The sequence below is a fragment of the Ananas comosus genome, linkage group 16, assembly GCF_001540865.1.
Source record: "Ananas comosus cultivar F153 linkage group 16, ASM154086v1, whole genome shotgun sequence".
NCBI lineage: Eukaryota > Viridiplantae > Streptophyta > Magnoliopsida > Poales > Bromeliaceae > Ananas > Ananas comosus.
The window spans coordinates 9,636,029-9,661,197 of NC_033636.1; the positions used below are offsets into that span (position 1 = coordinate 9,636,029).

Consider the following 25,169-nt stretch of genomic DNA (forward strand, 5'->3'; position numbering starts at 1 on the left):
TCCATTCGCCATGTTGCAATTTACTGCCTTTTCTGTTTGAGGAACGGTGAAAGCCCTAGGTTGATCCTCAAACTTTATTTTGTTAGTAGGGACATTTGTTATTCGATGTATTCCGACCGACGGATAATAGTGCAATCCACGGTAGTAAACATAAAGCAAAATTAGATTTTATGACAATCAGGAATTAGAGTGTGATATACGGTGAAAATTCAGGAACTCAATTTCTGAGATCAAAACACATGAAGCAAATTAAAAGGGCTCTCCATACCTTATATTCAGCATATGAATTTTATGATTGTTCAGATACAAACGTAATAAAAAAAAAAAAAAAAACACTCTCCACTATGTCTCAAACAAATAACGCACATACTTACACTTTATCTGATCCACACAAAACACTAATAAGAATCACTTCCAAAGCAAAGCAATAAGCATGAGAGCTACTAAAAATATCCCCACAATTCAGAGGCTTATGTATGACTTAGACCTGAGCTAGACGGCGGAGATCCATCGGGTGCGCATCGGACGGCGACTGCGCGCTGTACGATCGCTTACCGACGATTATGTTCGTGGCTTCGGTAGGGTGGAATGCGTCCCAGAAGAGGTACTCATCCCTGTTGGGGCACGGCGCTTGGTATGGTAGGCATGTAACTTGGCCATTGTTCCTTCCCACTCCACAGCATCCTCTGTTTGTGACCGTTAACCCTGTTATCATTAAAAGAAAGAGTTTTTGAGCACCACTGAACCCCTAGAGCCCTGCAAATTAGTGCGAAAATGGCTCACCAAAAGATCCAGCATCGTTCAAAATGTCTTGGAAAATTCCGTATGCGTTGATGTACGTGAAATGCGCGCCGGGTAACGTGTTGAACCCGTCCACAAGCGCGACCAGCTTCTGGTTGAATATTTGGATCGCGTTGTTGATCCGATCGACGCAGGTCACGCCGTTCGGGCTCAGCTGAGCCAGCTCGTTCGGGCTGCACCCGACCTGCCCCACTCCGATCAGCGCCACTTTCCTCGCTCCGTAGTTGTAAAGAGTCTAATCAAAATTATTATTACTAATATTAATAGCAGTAGAATTCAACTTGCAAGTACGAAGGCCTCTGTATCTAGCACCAAAACACCTAATAATATTAATTATTAATAAGAAAATATATATATATATATACCGTTAAATGTTGCGAATAGCGGTTGATGAGGTCATCAGCAAATTGCTCAGGAGTGTATTGTCGACCGGTGGAGTAAAACGCAGGCATGAAGTAGTTGTTGAGGTAGTCGTTGCTCCCCATTCCCACCGTGAATATGCACTTGCTGAGGTAATTTGCAGCCGAGTCCTCGTCTCCCAGAATATTTACGACTTGCTGCACTGCGGCTTGGTAGTTTTGCACTTGGCCCCCGAAACTTATCCGACCGCCCTGTCGTAGTGGATTCACAAAAGTTCAGGGATTTGTTTGCAAAAGTTTTAAACTAGCTCCCGGTTAGCCAGTAACCACTTTTTATTGCTAATGGAAAAACTAGCTCTCAAAATTGTACATTTGCCGAGAGGATCGTGGGCGCGTAATTAACAACATTGAAACTCAGTATCTTATACTCTGATGTCATGTAAAATATTTTTTTGCTTTTCTTTAAGAGTTTTAGTCACACATAAAATTGCATATAACAAAAAAAAAAACGTGTACAATATATCATAATTGTGTTATAGAAATATGCATGTATACATGATGGGGCATATATATGGAATGTGAAAAAAGTACCAGTTGCTGCCCGGTTTCTTCTCTGATTCCGGCGGCGGCGGATGCGAAGTTAACGCCGGTGAGGAGTTGGTCGCCCCTCGCGCCTGCGTACGGCGGGATGAGATCGTCGAACCCCAACAGTTGAGCTTCGCAATTTGGACAAAAATTTTCCATCAATTGGCATTCTATTTGGAATTACAAATGCAAATTAACCTAATCTAACTCCACCCAAATATTTTTCTACAAATTAATGACATAATTTATAATCCCATTTTTAAGTACATTGAAAAATTAAATTTTATTTGCCCCGGAATGTTGAAACTACGAAATATGATTAAGTGAAAAATCGAAGAAATATATAGTAATAATATATAAGTTATTTCTATGTCAAATTATTTTCAATGTTCACATTTCCTTTGTTACTGACTCTTTTTTTTGAGTAAAGCGAACAAGAGAACGAGACATAACATGTGACCTAATAAATTGGGGCTAGACCCAATTTATGTGTCAACGACTTTGCTCAGAGTGACACTACAATGCACAACAATATATGTACACTATCCTTTTGATATAAATAATATATATAGTTTAATTTTGTGTTACGTGCACTCATACTGCAAATATTTTAGTTTTTGAACTTTCACGTGTTTTAATTATAACATAAATTTAGCAAGCGAATAACTAGTGATAAGATTCACTGAGTTGTTTGATTTGTCAAAAAGTTACTGTTACCAACCACCCAAAATTTACCCAAGAAGGTAACGAGACATTCTACGTATATAGGAATGTTCATTCTTAAAATGAATAGGACATGTAGTTGGAACACTACTACTGTATTTTTTTTGCAGGTTGTAAACCTGAAAAAAAAAAAAAAGAAAAACGAAAAAAATGACATGACCTTATCGATCTATACATTCGATTGGTTAGGTGTAGAGATATAATAGATTGCTTATTATTTGGAGGAACAATTAAATGTTACTATATATATATATCCCATACAATTTTGAGGTGACAAGGAGCTAGCAAATGATATTTTATTTATCGAACATCTCGCGATTATTCTTNAAAAATTAAACTATTGATTATATAATGTCGAGAATTTCAATCGGCTCGTTTAGAGCTCGAGCTCAGCTCGACTCGAAATTAGGCTCGCTCGAGCTCGGCTCGAATTAATTTCAAGCCGAGCTTGAGCCTAGATTTAGGCTCGAAATTAGTTTCAAGCCGAATTTGAGCTGACATAAGCTCGCTCGAGCTCGGCTCGTTTCCACCCCTACACTACAATGCACAACAATATATATACACTATCGTTTTGATATAAATAATATATATAGTTTAATTCTGTGTTACGTGCACTCATACTGCAAATATTTTAGTTTTTGAACTTTCACGTGTTTTAATTATAATATATAAATTTAGCAAGCGAATAACTAGTGATAAGATTCACTGAGTTGTTTGATTTGTCAAAAAGTTACTGTTACCAACCACCCAAAATTTACCCAAGAAGGTAACGAGACATTCTACGTATATAGGAATGTTCATTCTTAAAATGAATAGGACATGTAGTTGGAACACTACTACTGTATTTTTTTTGCAGGTTGTAAACCTGAAAAAAAAAAAAAAGAAAAACGAAAAAAATGACATGACCTTATCGATCTATACATTCGATTGGTTAGGTGTAGAGATATAATAGATTGCTTATTATTTGGAGGAACAATTAAATGTTACTATATATATATATATATCCCATACAATTTTGAGGTGACAAGGAGCTAGCAAATGATATTTTATTTATCGAACATCTCGCGATTATTCTTTGCAGTACTGGCTCTACGTTCTGCAACCTATCTCGGTGGAGAAAAGCTTTTCTCTCAGAATTATTTAGAAATCTGCGATTGCAGGCCACGCAGAAGAGGTATAGTCGATCGACCATGCATGCAAATGGTTTGCTTCTGCGGTTGCGAGCCGCACAAACTGGGCTTAAAGATTCGAAATCAACCAATGCATTGGAAAGAATATATCTACATTATTTTTCTAATTATGAAAGAAATGGGGGTTTTGGACTTTTTTTTTTGCATTTTAAATAACTCTTAAACAATCATTGTCGAGGAAGTACTAATTAACAGGTATTTTTGATGAAAGAGTTTATGTAGAGAGAGAGAGAGAGAGAGAGAGAGAGAGAGAGAGAGAGAGAGAGAGAGAGAATCATAGAGAGGGAATGTCTCAATTAACCAAGTGCATGCATGCAAGCTATATGTACGTACGGAGTACCAAAACATATAAAGTAAAAAAAGTAATATAAGTTATTGTACGTTTTATAACGTATAAGTCCACATTATTAGTCGTACACAAATTCTTAAACAATGTCACACTTAATTAACTAGCTAAGGAGAGCTTATAAATTGTTCAACATACAAAATCCAACGAAATGCACGTAGCATGCATGGATAGCTGTAGATGTTAAATATAAAAATATATAAACACCGTTCTCTAATAGCTTAAGATTTTAAAGTACAACGGTTGTTTCACATGCTTATTTAATTCAAGTTCACGCCATGTGCCTTGCAAAAATAATCTCAAGTCCAAACATGAGAGGGAGTATTAAATATAAAAATACATAAATACCGTTCTTTAATAGCTTAAACTTTTAGAATACAATAGTTGTTTCACAGTAAAGAGAATTGGACTTACCAATAACATCAACTGTGGTCAAGCCATTACAGAACCGTCCGGTCGGGCCGTTGGGGAAGTCGATGCCGTAGGGCGGGTAATTCGCCCTCGCCAGCGACGCCATGTTGTTGTTGTTGCCATTGTCGACAAGTGAGTCCCCGAAAATGAAGTAGCACGGGACCTCCGGGTCCGACCGGACTGAGCCCAACGACATCGAGACCAAAGCTAAGATGAGCACCCACCCAAACCCTAGCCCTCCTCTTAGCTCAATGTGAGCCATTTTTCCCTTTTTTGTTACTTACAAGAAGAGTAGTAGTAGTAGTAGTAGTAAGAGTAGTAGTAGCTAGAGAGGTAGTGCAAGGGAATGAGAGGTGGTGGGGTGTTTTTATATAGGGGAGTAGTGTGTAGGTGTTATGTGAGGGGAAAGGAATTGGGGTTTTGGTTGGGGTTGTGAGGGTTGGGATTGGGTTAAGTGTGGGTCCATGGAATTTATTTCCACAAGGGCTTAGTGTGGAGTTATTGTGACATGTGGATGCGTTGGTGGTTAAGATTGGCCATATTTATTGGAATAATAATAATAATTTAATACTCGACGGTTTCGATTTCCGATTATGATTTTTTATCTGCAATCCAATCGAACCTGAATCCGAAAATCTAGACAGATTCTTAGAGTTTGTTCGGCGCGATCAATTTGGCGACCGCATCTCATTATATATGCATAGTGAGGATCGAAACCACCAAATTTGGTGCTTTCACAGTTTAATCACGAAACTCTCCTTTAAATGTTAAAAAGTAAATCTTATAAATTTTTACAATTTTTTTATTTACTTTATCCTTTTCAATTTCATGTGTAGGCTCTTTAATTAATGCACCGCACCCGAAGTGAAGGTGCAACATGTGCTTAGACACAGCAAGTCCATTTCGTCGGCTATAAGTTTACTTCTGAGAAAGTCAACTGGTTCCTTTTTTTCAACAGTAACTAAATTTTCATGTACGTACTTGAATGAAAATTCTACTGCATTAAATGGATAACTAACTAAGCAGTGCCCAATTTGACTATTTTTCCAATTTTCAACAGCCCCTTCTCTTTAAGATAGAATATTTCTAAATTACATCGATTAGTTTCATTTCGCTAGCTCCTCAAATTTTCGAATTCAAAAGATTAGCATACGTAGGTAAATGAAACAAATTAAATTTGCAATCTTAAAAGACACCAAAATTATTAAATAATACGAAATAACCGTTGTTCTTCAAAACACTTAAGCTGCAAGATCAAAAATATCTGACCTTCAGGCTTTTTAATAGGTTCATAACATGGAGATTCGAATTCAAAACTTCCTAATCTGATACCATATTAAATAGTACAAAATAATCATTATTTTTTAAAAATTTAAATTGGTAAAAAAATAATATTTTTATATTTAAAAAAAAAAGAAGCTATACCTACCATCATTGAATGAGCAAAGAGGAAACAATTAGGCCATGCATGCAGGGGTAGGAATAGGGGATTGTGTAGAACAGTGTGTCAGATACTGATCAGTGGATGATAGGGTCTGAGTTTCTCCCTTGCAGTTAATGAGGCACAATGGAAAGTAGGAATACATCCTCTCCCCCCTCCCCCACCCACCTCCTACCACATGGCCTTACTGCCACCTCAAAGATAGGCCAAACAGACTCTTATTTAAGTTATAGTGTAACTTAGAATCTGTTTAGCCTATCTTTTACTTTTTATCTCTTAGTTGCTGTCGACGATAGTTACAAAAAATCTGAAGCTTATATTGCAGAAAGCCAAAAAAAATACATTTCAAGTCTCAAAGATAAACGTTCTGATATTAACGTCTTGTTATGAAAATCTTATTAGTTAACATCGTACCGTTCTGAACCCAAAAACTAAAAGCTTTGATTGTTATCGAGTAAAAGTTTTTTTTTTTTTTTAAGATAGATAGCACGCTATCCGCTTTGTTTATTTCATTTGGAAATAAATAAACTTAGCTGGAAATGTAAATCAACTAGAATTCGAACTTGGATCTCGAATACCAACCACCAAACCTTTTGCCACTTGCTCTAGGGACGGTCGGTGAGTAAAAGTTGATACAATCATAATAAGATCGTATATATGTTATAAAACGAACACCTCCTTTGGTCCCTCTAGGTTCTCGAGACGTCAAAGCTTCATTAATTGATCGTTATTATGTAATTGGACAAGTTACAAAGGTTTATTTAAAACAACACTAACGAAAAAAAAAATGGGGGAAAAAATAGGTGGTGGTTAATTATTTATAGTCGACAAGAATGTTAAGCATTTATTGTGAACTTGGCATCAAGCGCAAACCATGCACATGCAAGGAGATATATAGATAGGAGATTACTAAAGTAGGTTAATCTTAGTTGTTCATATTTATGTTGCATTAACACTTCTATAATTGTTTGCCACACTTACAGAATTTTTTTGCTGTTCGAAATTCAATGCGAGTAGTCGACTGTGTATGCAAAGACTTCAAAAACTTCATACAATTCAGTGTACAGTGTTAAATTAATTGAGCATATAACAATCATGCGTCTCATTAACATCATAACAAAGAAAACGAAAAAAAACAAGTAGTTACAAAAACCATTTTTACCGCATAACTAGAGTTCAAAGTTATCATCATATATATATATATATACATAGTGAGGCTATTATGCTATCGGAAGCACAGAGCCTTCCGTGCTTTCAGCTCGTTTTCGATGTTGTGACTTTCGAATTGTCGATCGGCTCCGTTAAACTTAATCTAGAGTATTTGGAGTACCTAGAAAATAAATTTTATTATTTTTCGATATCATTTGCCTAGTGATCGAATGGGCTCAAAATCAACAAATTTCAATGGCCGTAGTGAGCCGTTTGTAAGTTTAACGGTGTAGAAATATCCAAATCATGTGAAATTTTGATAGAAAATTTTTTATACTATATAAAACAAGATCAATATCTTTGATTTAAAATTTTAATGTCATATTATTATATTTTGTAAGATTTTTATTTTCAGCCGTTGATTTTGAGCCCCTTGTTCTAGGCAAATGTATTGTAAAAATCATAAAATTATTTTCTAATACTTCAATATACTCTAGACATCAGTTTGAAGAGCCGAAGCCGATCGACGATTCGAAAGTCCAACATTCGAAAACGAGCTAGAAGCACGGAACGCCTTCCGTGCTTCCGATTGAGCAATAGTAGACCTCACTCTCTCTCTCTCTCTCTCCTACTCTCTGCCCTGCGCTCTCTCTCTCTCTACTATATATATATATATATATATACTATTATATATATAGTAATAATATATAGAGGCAGGATCTGTGTGCTGCTTAGAGCACGGAGCTGTTTTCGATGATAGAATTTCCGAATCGACGATCCGGCTTCGTTTAGACTTGTTCGATCTAGAGTATTGAAGTTTCTAGAAAATAAATTTTTCGAATTTTTTCAATATCCATTTACCTCAGTAATCGAAAGGATTTCCAAAATCACCGCCTATAATATTTTAACGCTGAAAATAAAAATTCTATTAAGATAAGTGGTGCAGAGGACATTAAAATTTTCAATCAGCAAATGTTGACTTATTGTAGATAGTATACAAGAATTTTGTATCAAAATTTAATCTGATTTGAATACTTCTACACGGTTAAACTTTGGAAAACACGAGATATGTCAAACCCATTAAAAATTCTTGATTTTGATATCAATTTCGACGCTAGGTACAATGGATGATCAAAAAATAGAAAAAATTATTTTCTAGCAAACTTCAAATATCCTCAATCAACTAACGAGAGCCGATTGTCCGATTCGAAAAATGCTCATCAACAAAAACGCTCAGGAGCATAGAGACCTCCAGCTCCTGAATAGCACCAGAGCCAGTCTCTCTCCTCTCTCTCTCTCTCACTCTCTCTCTCCATCTCTCTCTCTCTCTTTATATATATTATATATATATATATATATATATACTAGAGAGAGAGAGAAGTCGGCTATGGTGTTGTAAAAGTACTAATATATTAGTACTTGTAAATTTTATCGGAGATCTACCCTGTTGATCATTTCACCTTAAGACGCTTCATTACTATTCAACCAACTACCCACATTAATCCTAGGGGACCCACATCATCTTAACCGCACTCCCTCTAATCCAAGGCGCTAAAAACTTTACCAAGCCCACAGTGACTATGGACTTTTAAAAGCATAGGAGCTGCTATTCTATGTATATATATAATTATATATATATATTATATATATAGTATATATATATATATAGTCCGGCTATTATACTTTTATGAGTATTGACTCCCTTATACTCATAAGTTTTCGGCCCTTAGATTTATTGTATTAATCATTTCTACCCGTTAGATCATACTATTCAACCAACTACCCACTCAACCCTAGGGACCACTATCATTCTAAGTGGGAACCACCATCATCCTAACCACACATCCCATCAATCAACGGTTAAAAATTTATGAGTATAAGGGGGTCTATACTCATAAGAGTATAGTAGCCCCAACCTATATAGAGTCCGGCTACTATACTTTTACGAGTATTGAGCTTCCAATCGACGATCCACTCCGTTAAATATGATTTAGAGTATTTGAAACTTCCAGAAAATAAATTCGTAATTTTTCGAAATCATAATAAAATTCATCAAGCGGATATAAAATAAACGGTCAAAATCGAATGACGTTTTAAAAATGGATGATCGAATCCTTCAATTTAAGATCGGAGTTATTGATCTTTATCTATGTAGTGAATAAAATTTTCTATCAAAAAATCAACTAATTTCGATTCTTTTCCACCGTTAAATTAGCAAATATTCCATACCGGCCGTTAAAAATTGTCAATTTTGTGGCATTTTGATTGTAAGGTAAATGATATTGAAAAATTATAAAATTTGATTTCTAGACGTTTTAAATACTCTAGATAACGTTTAACGGTGTGGATCGTCGATTCAAAAGCTCTATCATTAAAAACGGCTTATGAATACGAAAACGATCGTACTCATAAGAATATAGTAGCCGAACTCTCTCTCTCTATATATAAAATAAAGTTATGATGATTAGCTTTGGTAACATGCAAAAATAACATTTTCCATATACGACACCACACAACTTACTCCGAAAATGACTTGTTATACATATTTATGCATATGATTCGGCGTAGAAGAGGGAAAATATTTGTTTTATTGATGTAGATATATATCTATATCTATCTATATCCTCTATTAATCCCCCTAAACTAATCCACGTGTCATCATAGGCTTAAACCATGTACAGGTGGACACTTCCTGGGTCCCACCTGTACACGTGGACCCTTAATCCCCCTAAACTAATCCACGTGTCATCATAGGCTTAAACCATGTACAGGTGGACACTTCCTGGGTCCCACCTGTACACGTGGACCCTTTGTGCTTCTGTGGTTTTGTGCATGTGAACCCTTTGTGCTTTCTTGGCTTTTGATCGGTTCTTTACTTTGAACCGGTCTGTTGTATATTGGACGGTTTTTTTTTGGGACGATTCTTCTTCATCTCCCTCTTCTGTCTCGATCCCTGCTACCCTCGCTGGCTCGACCCTTTCCTGAGTTCGATCCCTGCTACCCCGCCGCTTCGATCCCTGCTACCCCGCCGCTTCGATCCCTGCTAACCCCGCCTCTTTGATAGCATCTATTGCTACTTTCGCCGCTTCGGTCCCGTCGGTTGCTCCCCTAATGGCTGAAAAATGGGTTTGGTTCATTCTCGCTCCTTCCTTCGTCGCCTCGGTTTTGTTTTCCTGTTTCTTCGATCCCCTCTATCAGCCTCTCTGCCGCTTCGATCCCTTCGAAGCGTCCCCCCTACTGATGAAAATATGGGTTTGGTTCACAGCCGTTTTCCTTTTTCCTGTTGCTTACGAAGAGTTACGAAGAGTTGTTTCGCCTCGATTTTGTTTCCCTGTTGCTTACGAAGAGTTGTTTCATACCATTCCCATTACCTATTGGAGTCTATATAATGAGGCATCTATCATTCCCTCTCCCATGCTGCCACGGTCATCTGTTCCTGTAAGAGGACTCGGCATCGCTGGCTACACCTGTGGGTCTGATTCATCTGCTTTTATTGGTTTTTTTCCCTTTGAGGCCTATTCTTCTATTCATTTTTTATTACTGATTACTGATTACTGATTTTTTTTGCCAACTTTATGCATCGACTCTTCTAACATCTTTTTTTTTCCCCTCTTTTGCAGTTTTCTTTATTTTCTTGCTGCTTGGGATCTTCGTTTTTTGAGATGGTATGCTCTCTTTAACATATCTCTTTTACAACGACATAAGCAGCAACTAATCTTTGTAATTAAGTATAAAAAAGAACCGATTTACACCTATCAACATTCAGACATGTGATGAATTTGAAAGAAGTTAAAATAAGTTTTAGGGCAGGTTTCGGACCACAATGAAAAAGTTGCTACTTAATACTCTACGATACATTATATTTGGTCTAGCATGCTATGTAAGCGTTTATACAGGCTAAGATGTTATTATATATATATCATCTTTAATAATTTTCACCATTAGTTCCAATCAGACAATAAATAAATTTGATTTCCATTAGTTTTTTTGGCGTGCTTTATGACCTGGCATCTGATGTTATCTCATATAAACACTTCAAAGGATAACATATTAGCTTTTTTTTTTTTTTAGGTTCAAAATCATTAGAGTTTGTGAGATGTTAAAAAAAATTAAATAAATTTACACCTAAGCAAAAAAGAATTATGATTAATTGTTCAGTAGATTGACAAACACCCCACAAGCATATTAACTTGATAATATTTCAGCATCAATAAGAAAGAATCAGTCAAATAGATGGTCCTGCATCTAACAGTCAAACTTATTTGAAGTCAATTGACAAACTGACAATAAATCAACATTTTTAAAAATTTATTTTCAGATTTAGGACATTTAGCAATGTTGTTTACCTCTTATTTCGTGACTGATCAAACATCGAAGGCTGTGGAGTGTTTGCTTATTCTGAACTATGTCTAATAAATAGATAGTTGTGTGCGCGCGCGCGTGTGCGTGTGTGTGTTAAACTATTAATTGTTAAATAGTTATAAAATGGTTCTTGCATTTTTTTATTTTTTTTTTTGATTAACTAACTTGGACACTCTTAAACTCTAAATTTGAGTTGTGCTTTGTTATACACTAGGAGATATCTAACTCTATTGGAGAATAGTTTTCAATACTTTATGTTCAACATTCTTTCCTCATATTTCGACTTGCCACTCTTGAATAGGTTCAAGTTGAAAAATAAATAGGACTAAATGGCTCATGGGATCCAGTCTGAGAATTCTCTGTTTACTACTATGCAAATTGTGAATAAAATTATTGTTCTAATAACTTTCTATTTAGTTACAAACCATAGAGGTCTCCCAGATTAAGAAGGTCCGTCCGCAATACATTAATTAATTGACATCCTTTGCACTTTCATGTCGTAGATAGTGTAGTTAGACATTCTGTGTGCCAATCTTTGTCATATAGGAACTAAATCTATGTCAAATTTTTCATTTTGATTTGTTGCACATCAATTTGCTTAGTTTTCGTTTCTATGTTCTTGGACAGATCTAAACTCAAACGAAAACACATAAATTTTAACAAAAAAAAAGAGGAGAGAATACATAACAAAGGTTTCTGTTTTTTTTATATTGTTTATATTATTGAAAGAACAAGTAATTAATTTGTATAATTCACTATGTGCATATTTTTTAATATATAGGAACTAAAAAAATCTTTGAAAAATTGAAATTGTATTGTTATATATGTTTATTATTGAAATATAAAAAAATTGTATGAAGTGACATACACAAATATGATGTTTCTACTAATGATCATTGAAACACAGAGGATTGAGACACAGATTGTTGACTTAAACCAATAGAAGGAACTATTGCTGAATTTCTCCCTGCAATATTCTGCTGTTTTTTTGTTTGGTAATTATTGTACATGTTTGTTTCCTATTTAGCTCAAGGTTGACTGTTTAAAAGAATAGATTAATGCACTTTGGAAATGATCATGTATTAGGCTTCCACAATGACTAGGCTTCTGCAATTAATTCAAGTTGTTGTCTTATCGAGGTATTGTTTTGTGAAAATTGGGTGCTTATATGTGAGTAAATGACGTATAGAAACTAAAAGTACTTGGCTTTTGCTCAATAACCACTTTGTATCCTAGAAACAATGCATAAAGAGATATCAGTATGTTCTCCATCAACAGATATGTTGATTTTCTCTCAACTCTTTTCAATGCCTCATACTAATAAACCTGTTTGTAATCTTCGATAAAAAGCTATTAAACCTCTTTATGGCTTAACATTTTTTTTTCACAATTTTCATTTAATATCTTAAATTTGCTTTGTTTTTTGCCCGCCGCATCGCGCGGGTTACTACACTAGTATATATTAAAGAAGGCCACGGCCAAAACACACGCTGCGGGGATTAGTTGGCCAATAGAGGCATAGTGAATATTGATAAGATATTATATTTTATAGCCTCAAAAAAAAAAAGGGGGAGAAAAAAAAGAATTGATTTATGGAGCCACTTGTAACTTGTAATAAGTGTGTAACAACTCATGCATGCATGCACACTCTTAATTAAGACATGGTATGGATAAAAATTTAATTGGAAAAATGTCGAATCGTTTATTTGGAGCTATTGAAACCAAGTTAATGTTGTTTTATCCAATTTTTTTTATGAAGGTTTAACTTTGTTTGGTTATTACTTGCATTAAATTATTCTCAAATATCATACCAACCTATACACTTTTTTTTTAATTTTTTTTTTTTAGCTGAGCCCAAGAAGTTGTACATTAACTGGGCCTGTGGCCATGGCTATCGACTGTCGAAGCCCAGCCCAGGATGAATAAAAAATATGGCCCGTAAGAGAAAAAGTTCGAGCTTCTTCAAACAGCTATACTTTTTTTTTTTTTTTCTAAAAGCACTTTTGCGAAAAGTTCATGTAGAATTATTTGTTTGGAAAATAAAAATTTGGAGATTCTACAACGAAGTGATGCTTAAATAAACGTGATGTGCCAAAAATGAAAAAAAAAAAAATCTAGGACTTTTTTTTGGACCAAGATTTTCTGTGAAAAAAAAAAAACTACTTAAATAATATTCTCGCAAAAATCTCCAAATACGCAACATGTGTAGACTCATAGGCAACAAGAGTGATATAAACAGTGTCATCTTTACTAGAGCCAGATCAAATTTAGTCGGTAAATATTAATCAAATTCAATAAATGTATCCGTTGACATAAAAACAGGTCTATAAACTCTTCAACTCTTTTGTACAAAAACCTGAACGGTATTCCTCTAGACGCAAGTGGCAAAGGATTTGATGGTTGGTACCCGAGACCCAAGTCGAATCCTAGTTGATTCACATTTCTAGCTAAATTTATTTCTAAATAAAATAAACGAAGCGGATAGCGTGCTATCTATCTCTCTCTTTCAAAAAAAAAACCCCAAGCAAAAAAAAAACTCTTTTGTACAAAAAGAAAGATTGTTCTAGAAAATGGAATATATATAATATTCTCCAAACTATTCACTCATATCCCAATAATTAATCACATGTATATTTACGCAAGTAATTACGTGTAATTATCCAAACGGAATATTACGGGGATAATATGGTGACATTAAAAGTCTCAAAGCAGTAGTTCCTATCTCCAAAAAGTGTCCCAAAAGTTTAGTGCTCGTATATGCCACTGTAGTCAAACCATGGAAATGGATCAATTATATGCTCCCCACGAGCTTTTCAAAAAAGCCCACTCATCTCTTTCAATCTCTTTATCGATAAATTATTCCTCGCACCGAATGTGTTTTATGTCAGTATCTAACTTAACATTTGTAATCTTAAACATCTAAAGAATCTTTGTATAAAAGTTATATGTTTTAACAAGTTTTCACCTCGGCATGAGCAAATCCAACAATTAGAGGCCGCCAAAAATGAATTTGGTGTCTATAATTTCTAAGTTTCTAGTTTTGGTATGTCCATCATAAGATTTTGGAAAGTACGGTGTATGATATATACTTATACACCGGGTGCACGTAATGATTTTTGTCTCTCATTATCTTATCCACGCCCAGGTCTTAAATTACAAAAAAAAAAAAAAACAATAATTAACAAAGGCGACACTAGAGAAAAGTGCCTACGCGGGGCACACGTGTTATTCACACCCATGTTTCATCCGTTTTCGTATAAAATATCATGTTAAGTAGATCGCATTGTTTCATTAGTATATGCTTTCTCCCAATAACATTAGGCGCCCTAAATGCCATGCGAGCCCTATAAATAAGATTAGAAAAATGGTGAAGTATTCAAAATATTCTACCTAGCTATTTTAATACCATGTGAAACAACATATCAATTTACGAACTTTAGCGAATAGCTTAAAAATATTGCATAATATTTTATATTAAATACTTGGATCTAATCTGTAACACTTCTAGGATTTGAAACAGTCTCCTCTCTCTCTCTCTCTCTCTCTCTATATATAGAATTAGGCCGGAATGTTATCAATAATACCAAGCTATTGGTGCTATTAAATTTTCGGCTTTTGGATGAAAAAATGTACGACTAAGATGATGTGAATCCTCTTCGATTGAGTTATTAGTTTAATAGTATAATCTAACAGATAAAAATAGTCAAAGAGTTAAACCTGATAGTGAAAAACTTGATATCAACAAACGCTTGGTGCATAATATCCCAGCTAGATTCTCTCTCTCTCTATATATATATATAATGTGATGAAACTAAAAAAAAAAAACAAATAAATAGAACTCGTGGATAAGCTTTACTATCATTGAATAAGACACTAATCATATATCCAAGGTTGGTAACGTTTGAACGCGACCTTTCTTTCTTTCTCTCTCTCTCCCTCTCTCTCTCTCTCTCTCTCCTTTTGCTTCACCCTTTTGCTTGTCTTATTGCTTCATATTATTAAAATATCTCTTACTTCCAATGGAAAAACCCCTCTCTTAAGCTCACACGTGTCTCGTCCTAGTAGGCCCAACATGATCATGACCCCCACGGTATCTAACACTTGGTACGTAGCACCACCACACTTAATGTCCATACTTGGTATGCATATCTCATCTCAATGCAATTATTATTATACGTTTTAGTCCATTTTTCTTTTAAAGTAAGGATGTTGAAACTAATGAGTTGTTAATGTGCGATCTACGTGCCATTTGATTATATATTTTAATGAGTTTTAAGTGGCCAATTATATTCCACAAGCAAGGTTTTTGGATATGCTTCTATTTGAGGAACAACGAGTGACGCTCACGTGGCGAGTCGCGGTTGGGCCACGCAACGGATGATGTTGTTAGGAGTGTTGTAGTTTACACGGCTCTTTCTCTTTTTTTTTCCCTATAAATAGCCCAATCTCAAACCCCCAAATAATTAATAAAGAGTACTAGAAGAGTTTTCAAAAGAAATTTAAGACAAAAAGGGAAAGGAAAGAGAAAAGCATGGAAGAGTTGCATGAGTGGGAGGTGATGTGGCCGGACAGCGATGATCGCCATCCGCCGAGCGCATCGGACGGCCGCGCATCGTCCGAAATGAAGGCCCGTGTGCGGGGATGTTCGACCACCGCGGCGATGGATATCCCGAATAGGGTGAGGATGTTGCAGGGACGGGATGTCCGGCGTGAGGAGAATAATGATAATGACAATGATGACAATAATGATGCAGATGACACGGAGTTCACTCCGCCGCACATTTTGACGTCCCGCAGAAGCGGAGGCGGCACGAGGAAGGTCGCATTCTCGCTGTGTTCGGGGCAGGGGAGGACGCTCAAGGGCCGCGATTTGAGCTACGTTCGCAATTCGGTGCTCCGAATGACCGGATTCCTGGAGGCATAACGTTTGCCGGAGATTTTATTTTTTATTTTTTTTGGGGGAGGGAAAAGAGTGTTGTAATTGGTAAATGCTAGTGGAGTTTAATTGATATGAATTAACGAAGAAGTTGATAGTACGATGATGTGATGTTATTAACAAAACTGATTTTAATTTTAGTGAATAAATTTAGTAAATTTGGTCGCTATTTTATTCTTTTTCTTTCTTTTTTTTTTTCAAATTCTTCGGGCAAGCGCGATAACAGTTTGGCTTAGGATCGACGGTGAGAGAGCGAAGCAAAGTTTCGGCACCGCCTTAGATGCCAAATTTCCGGTTATGGCATTGCAACATTGATGGGAAAATGTTTTTGGCATGCTACTTATTAGCAATTTTAGTATGTGCTAAGTTAGATAGATAGAGAGAGAGAGGTGGTTTGGCGCAACTAATTTAATCTTGTTTGGTCAAATGTCTCGTGCGAACTCCGCTAATAATAGATTAAATTTATTAAATCAGATCAAATTCAACCAGTTATCGATGTTAAAATTTAGTAAATTTTTCGGCCAATGATACGATTAGTTCTAGTAATAATGTAACCTTTGGTTGAAAACTACAATGTTGTTTTGCTAACTTGTTTTTGTATAAAGAGACCAGTAATTTTGATTTGATTTTTTTTTTTGTAACTCTTTTTTTTAAAAAAATAATAATATTAATAAGAGTAACACTTTTTTTTCTCGAAAAGTAGGGTATCATATTGATATATATTTTTATCATGTTAAATTCATCATATTCTGATAAGGTGAATTGGGAATTAATTTGTGTCCTGATTAAAGAACAAAATTAATTAGGCTACAAAAAACTAAAAGAATATTGGGAATCTAATTAAAAGATTTTTTTTTTTTGAGAGATAGGTAGTACGCTGACCGCTTCGATTATTTCATTAAGAAATAAACTTAGCTGGAAATGTAAATCAGCTAGGATTCGAATTTGGGTCTCAGATACCAACCGCCAAATTTTTTGCCACTTGCTTTAGGGACGGTTGGTCTCCGGTATCATTAGAAAATGTTTACGATAGCATTTTCGTACATAGAAATAATTAAGCATGGCCAACGTTACGCGTTTCAACATTTCATTAATTTAGGTTTTCGAAGTTTCTTTTGAAATGTATTATACGCAAAGTATTTTATATCCGCAAATTAGTTAGAATATGGTGCATTGAATTAGTTACGTGTATTTTATAACTCTTTTTCTATTTTTCCCCCCTAGAAGTACAAAAGAACAAGCAATGAAAATACTTCAAGTATTTTATAATCGATCTTAATTACAACGAATTTGACGAATCTTTAGCTAACCCTGGTCAATTACTGTGTTATTAACCATAAATAAATCTGAGTTTAATTATATTGAGAAGTTTCAATGGCATCAAATATTATTTTCAAATTTGAGTCTTATTTTTTCGGGAAAAGATGAGAAAGGTGAGAAAAGTATATATTTAATTAGTTAGTTAGGGGAAAACCATTTATTTCCCAATACATTTCAAAAAAAAAAAAAAGAGGTCAATAAGTGAAAGTAAAAAAAAAAAAAAAAGTATACATTGACTATTTCCTTTTTTTTGGGGTAAAAACATTCATTTTCATTGAATAAGCATTATGTTTTCTTTTCTTTTCTTTTGTTTTTTTTTTTCCTGCAAATGATGTTGTTTCTGAATATGAACCGAGCTGCATATTTTGACCCAAACTTATAATTAACGGGTCAAACAAAATTTGGAATCCAAATCCAATAACAAACTAATTTACTCTTCAATTGAATCAAAAAGTGGGTCAAAGCCTTGAGTAATTAAAACATTATACATGCTCCTCTTACTGTCTCTTTCGTTATTTCCTTTTTTCTTTTTGAATATTTACGTACCTTAGGTGACTTTGTTATCACAATTATTTCTTATGCATCTTTTGCAACCAATTAATCTCAGGAAATAATCATGAAAATTAAAATAATAATAATAATAATAACAACAACACCATAAATAGGGGTGGCAATCCAGCTTGCTGTTCGCCAGCCAGTTCGTATTCGGTTTAAAATGAGCTCGAGATCGAATCGATCGTTTAATAAACAAGCTAAACACAAGCTAAATTTTTTAGCTCGTTTAATAAACGAGCCGAACACGAGCTGGAATGAGCTCGCTCGTGTTCGGCTCAACAACAGCTCAAATACATATATTTTATATTTATATATAGAGTCCGGCTGGAATACTATCGATAACACTAAGGATTTGGTACTATTGAGTTTTCCACCGTTAGATTTAATCAGTTAATTATTTTTACTCGTTAAATTACACTATTCAACCAACCACTCACTCAACCTTAGGAGACCGACATCATCCTAACCACACATTTTTTAATCTAAGGACTAAAAAACTAATAGCACCAATAACATGGTGCTATTGATAGTATTACAGCCTAATTCTTTATGTTATATATATAAATAAATAATTAGTTTTTAGCTTAACATACATATTAAGTCCAACTCAATTATAAAAAAGTCATTTATATATAAAATTTCAACTATTAGATAAAAGCCAAATTGGTAAAATTTTATAAATTTATATTATATATATATTATTTATAATTCTTTAAATTTATTGTTTATGAGTCAGCTCGTATTCGACTTGTTAGTAAATGAGCCGAACACGAATTAAATTTTTTGACTCGATATTTTAACGGGCCAATTTGAATTCGACTAATTTAGAAAACAAGTCGAACATGAGTCGGCCTCAGCTCGCTCGTGGGGCCCGTCTGTTCGGATCGTTGACACCCTAACCATCAGTACATGTTGGCTTCTAAAATTTTATAATACATTTTTCGCGAGTAGGAAAACAAGGAGTGAACCCCTCTCGCAAGTAAGCTAGTGGTCCCAACCATAAATCCTGGAGCCACGTGGCACTTTATTAGTTGTGCACTCATATATGTCATTTATTATTTAATATAAAAATAAAAATAAATTAATAGTGACTCGACACTATAGTTCCGTGCACACAAAATTGTTACACGTGAGATAATTACATTGCACATGCACATTCACGGTTGGATAAATATGACCCTTTCCATCCTCGTCCTCTCATTTTCTTGTTTTTACAAAATTTTTAGCGAATTATTTTAGTCCCTCAATTATATATCACAAATAAATTTAATAAAATTTTTAATTTAATTGATCGAAATCACTCAAAAGGATGCACCTGGTGCACCCAATTGTATTTTACAACTTACCCGGTCCACTCACTTGTGTCAATGGATTATTCCCTCTATTCCCAAACGCTATAATCCCTTGTAAACGCACCCCTCTCTCTCTCTCTCTCTCTCTCTCTAAATTGTCCTAAATCCACTGTTTCCAAAAAAACACAAATGGAGGAGTTCGAAGAGTCGGACATATTATGGCCCGAAACGTCGGAGGATTATCACGAGGACGGTGCTAAATTCATATGGTTCAACTATAACACGCCCCGAAGCAAAGCAAATCCACTACGTGCAAAACCACAAACGGAGGAGTTCGAAGAGTCGGATATATTATGGCCTGATACGCCAGAGGATCATTACAGGGACGGTGCTGAACACAAATGGCTCAACTATAATCTCCCCGACGAGAGCCCCAACACGTGCCCTCCCAAACCGGACGGTCGGGGGGTCTCGTCCCCGATCGACATCCCCAAAAGGGTTCCGACTGGCCGGCCACCGTCGCGGGCGCCGGCCTTGGCGGGCACCGTCCTCGCCGTCAGCGGCGAGAGCGCGCACGGCGCGAGTGCTAGCACAATAAATGGAGGCCAAAATTTTGTACCACCGCATGTTGTTGTAGCTCGGAGGATCAACAAACGCAAGATGGTGTTGATGATCTACGGGAAAACACTCGAGGGGAGGAGAAATATTATTCCTCAACATGTAAGATAATTTTCTAATTATCTTATGCATCAAGGAGGGTTTTGGGCTAATTAATTAAGTTCCTTTGTTAATATTTTGTCCAAGAGATATAAAGGTGGGGAAAAATATATAGAGATGGGTTTTTTCTTTTATTTTAAGTTTTTTAGGTGAAAATGTTTAGGCCATATATATCTGAACTATAGCATATTTTTAAATGGGTACTGAAATTTGAAAAATTTTAATTTCACTGTGTAATTGCACAATATATATATCCTTTTGATCAATTTCTAAAATAATTTTTTTAAATTTTAGGTACCCATTTTAATTAAGATGAGATATGGTTTAGGGAAGGTCTATTCATTGCTACCTTTTTTTTTTTTTTGCTATAATGTGTAAGTAGCTTGCTTTCTTTTTTTGGAGGGGGGGGAGTGAAGTTAATAGATGTAAATAATGAGGGGAAAACATAAATGAGAGTTTTTGTTCATGTTTAATTGGGTTTGTTGTTACTCAATTGAATTAACTCTCCTATATTCCTATTATTATTATTATTGGAGTAATTTGGATTCTCCTATGTATGGTTTTGTTTCTTGTTAATTTTGTTCATGTTTAATTGGGTTTGTTGTTACTCAATTGAATTAACTCTCTATTATTATTATTGTTATTGGATTAATTTGGATTCTCCTATGTATGGTTTTGTTTCTTGTTAATTTGGTGTGCTCAAACTTGTAAAGTTTACTCTTAAAAAAAAAAAAAAATCTACAAAGTTTACGCGTAATTTTTGTTTCACACGTAGATGAAATATTATTTTTCAGCAACTTGGTTTTTATTAATTTATTTATGCAAGTGCCTATAATAATTTTATGGAGAGAAACTATTTATGTAGACATGGTCCGCCACATCAGCCGTGGACCACGCATTCCACCCTTTTTCTGTTTTATAAATTAGGGTATTTTTACATTTAAATGAATATATTTTTAAAAAAAATATAGAAGTTGCGAATGGGGAAACTATTGCTTGAACCGGGTTCACCATGTCATCCGAAGACCAACAACCTTATCTTCTTCAATTTTATTTTAATTTATATTACTACAGGTATCACGGAGACGGATACGAGACACGGCATATTTCAGATATGGCGATTTGATAGCTTAAAAAAATAACAAATATGACATGAATATTGGTAATATTATATTTCACATAAGAATTAAAAATTAATAATATTCTCACTAATAATTCATATATTTTCAAAAAAAAAATTTCTTACCACACATAATTCATCTATATTATTCAAAAAAATTCATATACATTTAACAAAAGTCAAAATATTTATTATCTTAAAATATATATCCGCAAAAAAAAGCAAATATTAAAAAACTATATATTTTTATAGTATACGCTATAGATCAGCGTTGAATGTATGTTCATGACGTGTCTGCGTCGAAAATGAGTCTGACATAGACATATATGTATTTGACACAGACATGCAAGATTTTTAGAAGTGTTTGCGATTTATAACATTCATGCAACAAAAAATTGAGATGAATGAAGATCAATTGGTTGGTCCATATATAGATGAATGCATGTGGTGGACGAGGTCTATGGTCCACACCTGAGGTTGTAGACCATGTCATTTTATAATAATTTTCTCCTATTACTGCTAAGCGACAAAAGTGTCCGTGTCAATATCTACTAATATTTATTATAAAATAAAATGAATTTGGTGCAAAATTTCATTGAATTTTAGATTGAATTGGAAAGTGTATTAATGGGTGACATACAATAATGAATTTAGTTTATTACAATCAGCGTATATATATACTGGCTAATTTTAATGTATATATTTATCATTAGTAATATTGGAACAATATAATTAATATCATCGTTGCTCTTTTCTTAGTAGTTCGGAAGCTAGAAAGGAGCTTACAATGATCTACCTCAAAATCTTATTCATTCAAAGAATAAAAAAAGAAAACAAAATAGATGGCTTCGCCGTGTCAATCTTAAAAGTGAATAGTATTCTATATTTAATAGTTAGAAGCTTTTACTAAGATATATATTATTTATGACAATTTGTTATTCGGAATGCTCCGTTGCGAGAAAATATACTATTATAATGTTATATACTTTTATAAAGAACGAAACAATTGTGGTGGAATCGTGTAATCTCGTGTTAAGAACCGCAAACCCTACTCCGCATTGCTTGAGGAACAAATCAAACTAAGCAAAGCTTCAATTTGGAGCAAAACCGAAGTGTTTCGAGCAAGAAACATGAGTAACTTGGCGACGCAATAGGGTGGTGGCTAAGGATAGATTCCTTGGCTCTTACATAAGCATCGGCTCGAGCTGTGCCTACCGTTAATAATGTTGTTAGGTACCGCAAATCGGTCGAGCCCTTGGGTCTCTCTCAACCTCTTTGCCTTAAATGTTTATGCAATCATAATTAGAGAGAGGAACAAATTTTGCCCACTTAATTTTGGAACGAGCCTCTTAGCCTTAATGATAGGTTTAGGTTTCTTCTTTTAGTGATCGAGATAATTGGCAAAGTGCCAGTCCTAATCAACGAATTAAATGACCATTTTGCATGCATTTGATTCAATCATATATAGCACAAATTAACAAAAATGTGGAAGGAAAAAAAAAATCAAAGCAAATGAAAAAAAAAAAAAGAAAGAAAGAAAGAAAAAACTAGTTTCGTTTTACATAGATTTTGTTCACTTTTATCTCATTTTAAATGATTTTGGCTAATAAATAAGTAGTTCAAAAAGGGCTTATTTTAATATCGGTGCATAAATAGACCATGTTTAATTCGAATATTTAAAATACTTTTTTTGTCCTCATTTGGACAAATGAACATCTAGTACGAAGCGCATTGTCACCATGATATGTACAGTTCTAATAAGATTGATTGTTAATGGCGTGTTACGTACACTTGATTATGTGGATAAAACTAAAATCTACATGATGACCCCTGATAGTAACATTTTGGACAAAAAGATTCTGTGGGCGAGCACTGACGATTTTTGACTTTAAATTTATCATAAATTTTCTTCGCCTTTTGCAATAACAAAATCACTATTTGGGCTTTTGCAAAACCGGGTCACCATTTTTCGTTGCAAGATTCGTCCGCTTTATTCAGGGCAAATGACCAAAACCCCTTAATACTTTTTCTCTTTCCTCTTCTCTCTCCTCTTCGTCTGTCGTTCTTTTTTTTTTTCGCCGAAAAAAGGCAGAACGTCGCCTTCTTTCTTCACCGCGCCTCCCTCCTCACCATCCTCTTCATCGTCGCCCCCCCTCCTCACCCTCCTTCTCCACCCGCGCGACCCCCCTCCTCTCCCTCCTCGCGCCCGCGGACCCCAGCCCTATCCCGTCGCCCGTGGCGCAGCCGCGGCCGCGGGAACGGGTCGGCTGATTGCGGAGAAGAAGACAACGGCGAAGAAAAAAGGAGGCAAGCGACAGTGCCGCAGGAGGGGAAGGCCGGAACGCAAGCCGGCCCGGGCACCAGGCGCCGCGCGTGTTCTCTCCGTCGGCGCTGACTCCTCCGTCCGCCGCCACGCAGAACCCCGACGCAGCGCCTCTCGCTTCTCCACACGACTTCGACATGGTTCTGCCGCGTCCGCTGCGGACCCCCAGCTCCGATCCCCGTCGCCCTGCATAGCGGCAGCGGCCGCGCGAACGGATCGGACTGTTATTTTTATTTAAACTGCACATCTTTACAGATATTTATTGCTTTCCTCTTGTGCACTGTTTTCCTCTTTGTGCATCGTTTCTCCTTTTAAAGAGGCGAAACAGTGCAACAATAGGAGAGCGTAAAGATATCTCTTAATAGTGCAGTTTAAAAGATAAATGTTGTGCAGTTTTTTGTTCTTGTTCAAGTCATATTTTTTCTCATTGTTACACTATTTTTATTTTAAACCTAACACATTTTAACAGATATTTATACCTGCTTCTATCTTGTTGCACTGTTTTTTCCTCTTGTTGCAGTGTTATGTGCAACAGTAGAGGAAAACAGTGCAAGCAAGAGTAGAAGAGTAATAATATCGTCTTCTAAATGATCAGTTTAAGATAAAGGGTCAATTTTATTTTTTCTTGTTGCACAATTCTCCTCTTTATTACACATTTTTATTTTTAAACTAACATGCTTTAACACGATTATTTATACTTGCTTCCTCTTTCTCTCTTGGTTGCACTGTTTCTCTCTTTAAAAGAGGAAAACAGTGCAACAGAGGAGAGAGAGGATAAGCAGTATAAATAATCTCTTAAATAGGTGCAGTTTAAATAATGGTGCGTTTTTTTTCTTAGTTGCCCCATTTTTCTCTCTTGTTACATACTGTTTTTTATTTTAAACTACATTCTTAAACAGATATTTATAACTGCTTTTCCTCTTGTTGCATCTGTTTTCTCTTGTTGCAACCTGTTTCTTCTTTAAAGAGGAGAGACAGTGAACAGAGACAAAACAGTGCAACAAGAGAGAAGCGTATAAATATACATCTTAATGGGTGCAGTTTAAGAAAAAAACATGTAACAAAGAGGAGAAATGATCAACAGGAGGAAAAAGGTGCAACAAGAGGGAAAGCGGTGCAACAACGAGGAAACAGGCACAGTGCAACTTTATTTAAAGAGTGTCAATTTTTATCTTATGGGTTGCAGGTTTATATCGAAGATGTGATAAAGAGAAAATCAGTGTAAATAATTTTAAAGAGTGAAATTTTATTTTAAAAGGTGAATTTTTTTTTAAAGTGCAGTTACATCTAAGTAGCACTTGTACTTTTTTGTGTTAACGATACATTCATCTTCATTCTTTTTTTTATATAATTTTTTATCTTTATTTTTTTTCTGTTTTTTTTTGTCACCCTCTACTATCAATACCACGGTGTCGTGACGACGCCGCTAAAACCCTCACTCCGAGGCTGCAACCCGCAGTGACTCCACGGTCGGCGTCGGTGTCGGCGAAGATGCATCATCGTCGGAGCAGCAGAGAATGAGGGATGAAGGAGAGACGG

At 35.3% G+C, this 25,169-nt stretch overlaps 3 protein-coding genes and 1 long non-coding RNA gene across 4 annotated transcripts; 3 read left to right on the forward strand and 1 right to left on the reverse strand.

Annotated features, from left to right (window-relative positions):
- On the reverse strand, positions 241-4,736 carry LOC109722398 (GDSL esterase/lipase At5g45670-like). The gene is made up of 5 exons (XM_020250456.1): positions 4,419-4,736; positions 1,752-1,876; positions 1,167-1,412; positions 784-1,036; positions 241-705 (listed from the first exon to the last, which is right to left on the reverse strand). The coding sequence occupies exons 1-5, from the start codon at positions 4,675-4,677 to the stop codon at positions 482-484; spliced, it is 1,107 nt and encodes a 368-aa protein (XP_020106045.1). The 5' UTR covers positions 4,678-4,736; the 3' UTR covers positions 241-481.
- On the forward strand, positions 9,915-12,523 carry LOC109722408. The gene is made up of 2 exons (XR_002219460.1): positions 9,915-10,478; positions 10,626-12,523. It is a non-coding gene; the product is annotated as an uncharacterized LOC109722408 (long non-coding RNA).
- LOC109722406 lies at positions 15,815-16,468 on the forward strand. The gene has a single exon (XM_020250463.1). It carries the CDS (start codon positions 15,899-15,901, stop codon positions 16,289-16,291), a length of 393 nt encoding a protein of 130 aa, XP_020106052.1. The 5' UTR covers positions 15,815-15,898; the 3' UTR covers positions 16,292-16,468.
- LOC109722404 lies at positions 19,564-20,730 on the forward strand. Its single transcript, XM_020250462.1, has one exon. The coding sequence runs from the start codon at positions 19,660-19,662 to the stop codon at positions 20,197-20,199; it is 540 nt and encodes a 179-aa protein (XP_020106051.1). The 5' UTR covers positions 19,564-19,659; the 3' UTR covers positions 20,200-20,730.

Coding starts and splice junctions, on each gene's coding strand:
- LOC109722406 (XM_020250463.1), top strand. CDS start 15,899: ATGGAAGAGTTGCATGAGTGGGAGGTGATGTGGCCGGACAGCGATGAT.
- LOC109722398 (XM_020250456.1), bottom strand. CDS start 4,677: ATGGCTCACATTGAGCTAAGAGGAGGGCTAGGGTTTGGGTGGGTGCTC. Junction 1,413..1,751: donor AAGAAACCGGGCAGCAACTG/GTACTTTTTTCA, acceptor CCACTACGACAG/GGCGGTCGGATAAGTTTCGG. Junction 706..783: donor GAACGATGCTGGATCTTTTG/GTGAGCCATTTT, acceptor TAATGATAACAG/GGTTAACGGTCACAAACAGA.
- LOC109722404 (XM_020250462.1), top strand. CDS start 19,660: ATGGAGGAGTTCGAAGAGTCGGACATATTATGGCCCGAAACGTCGGAG.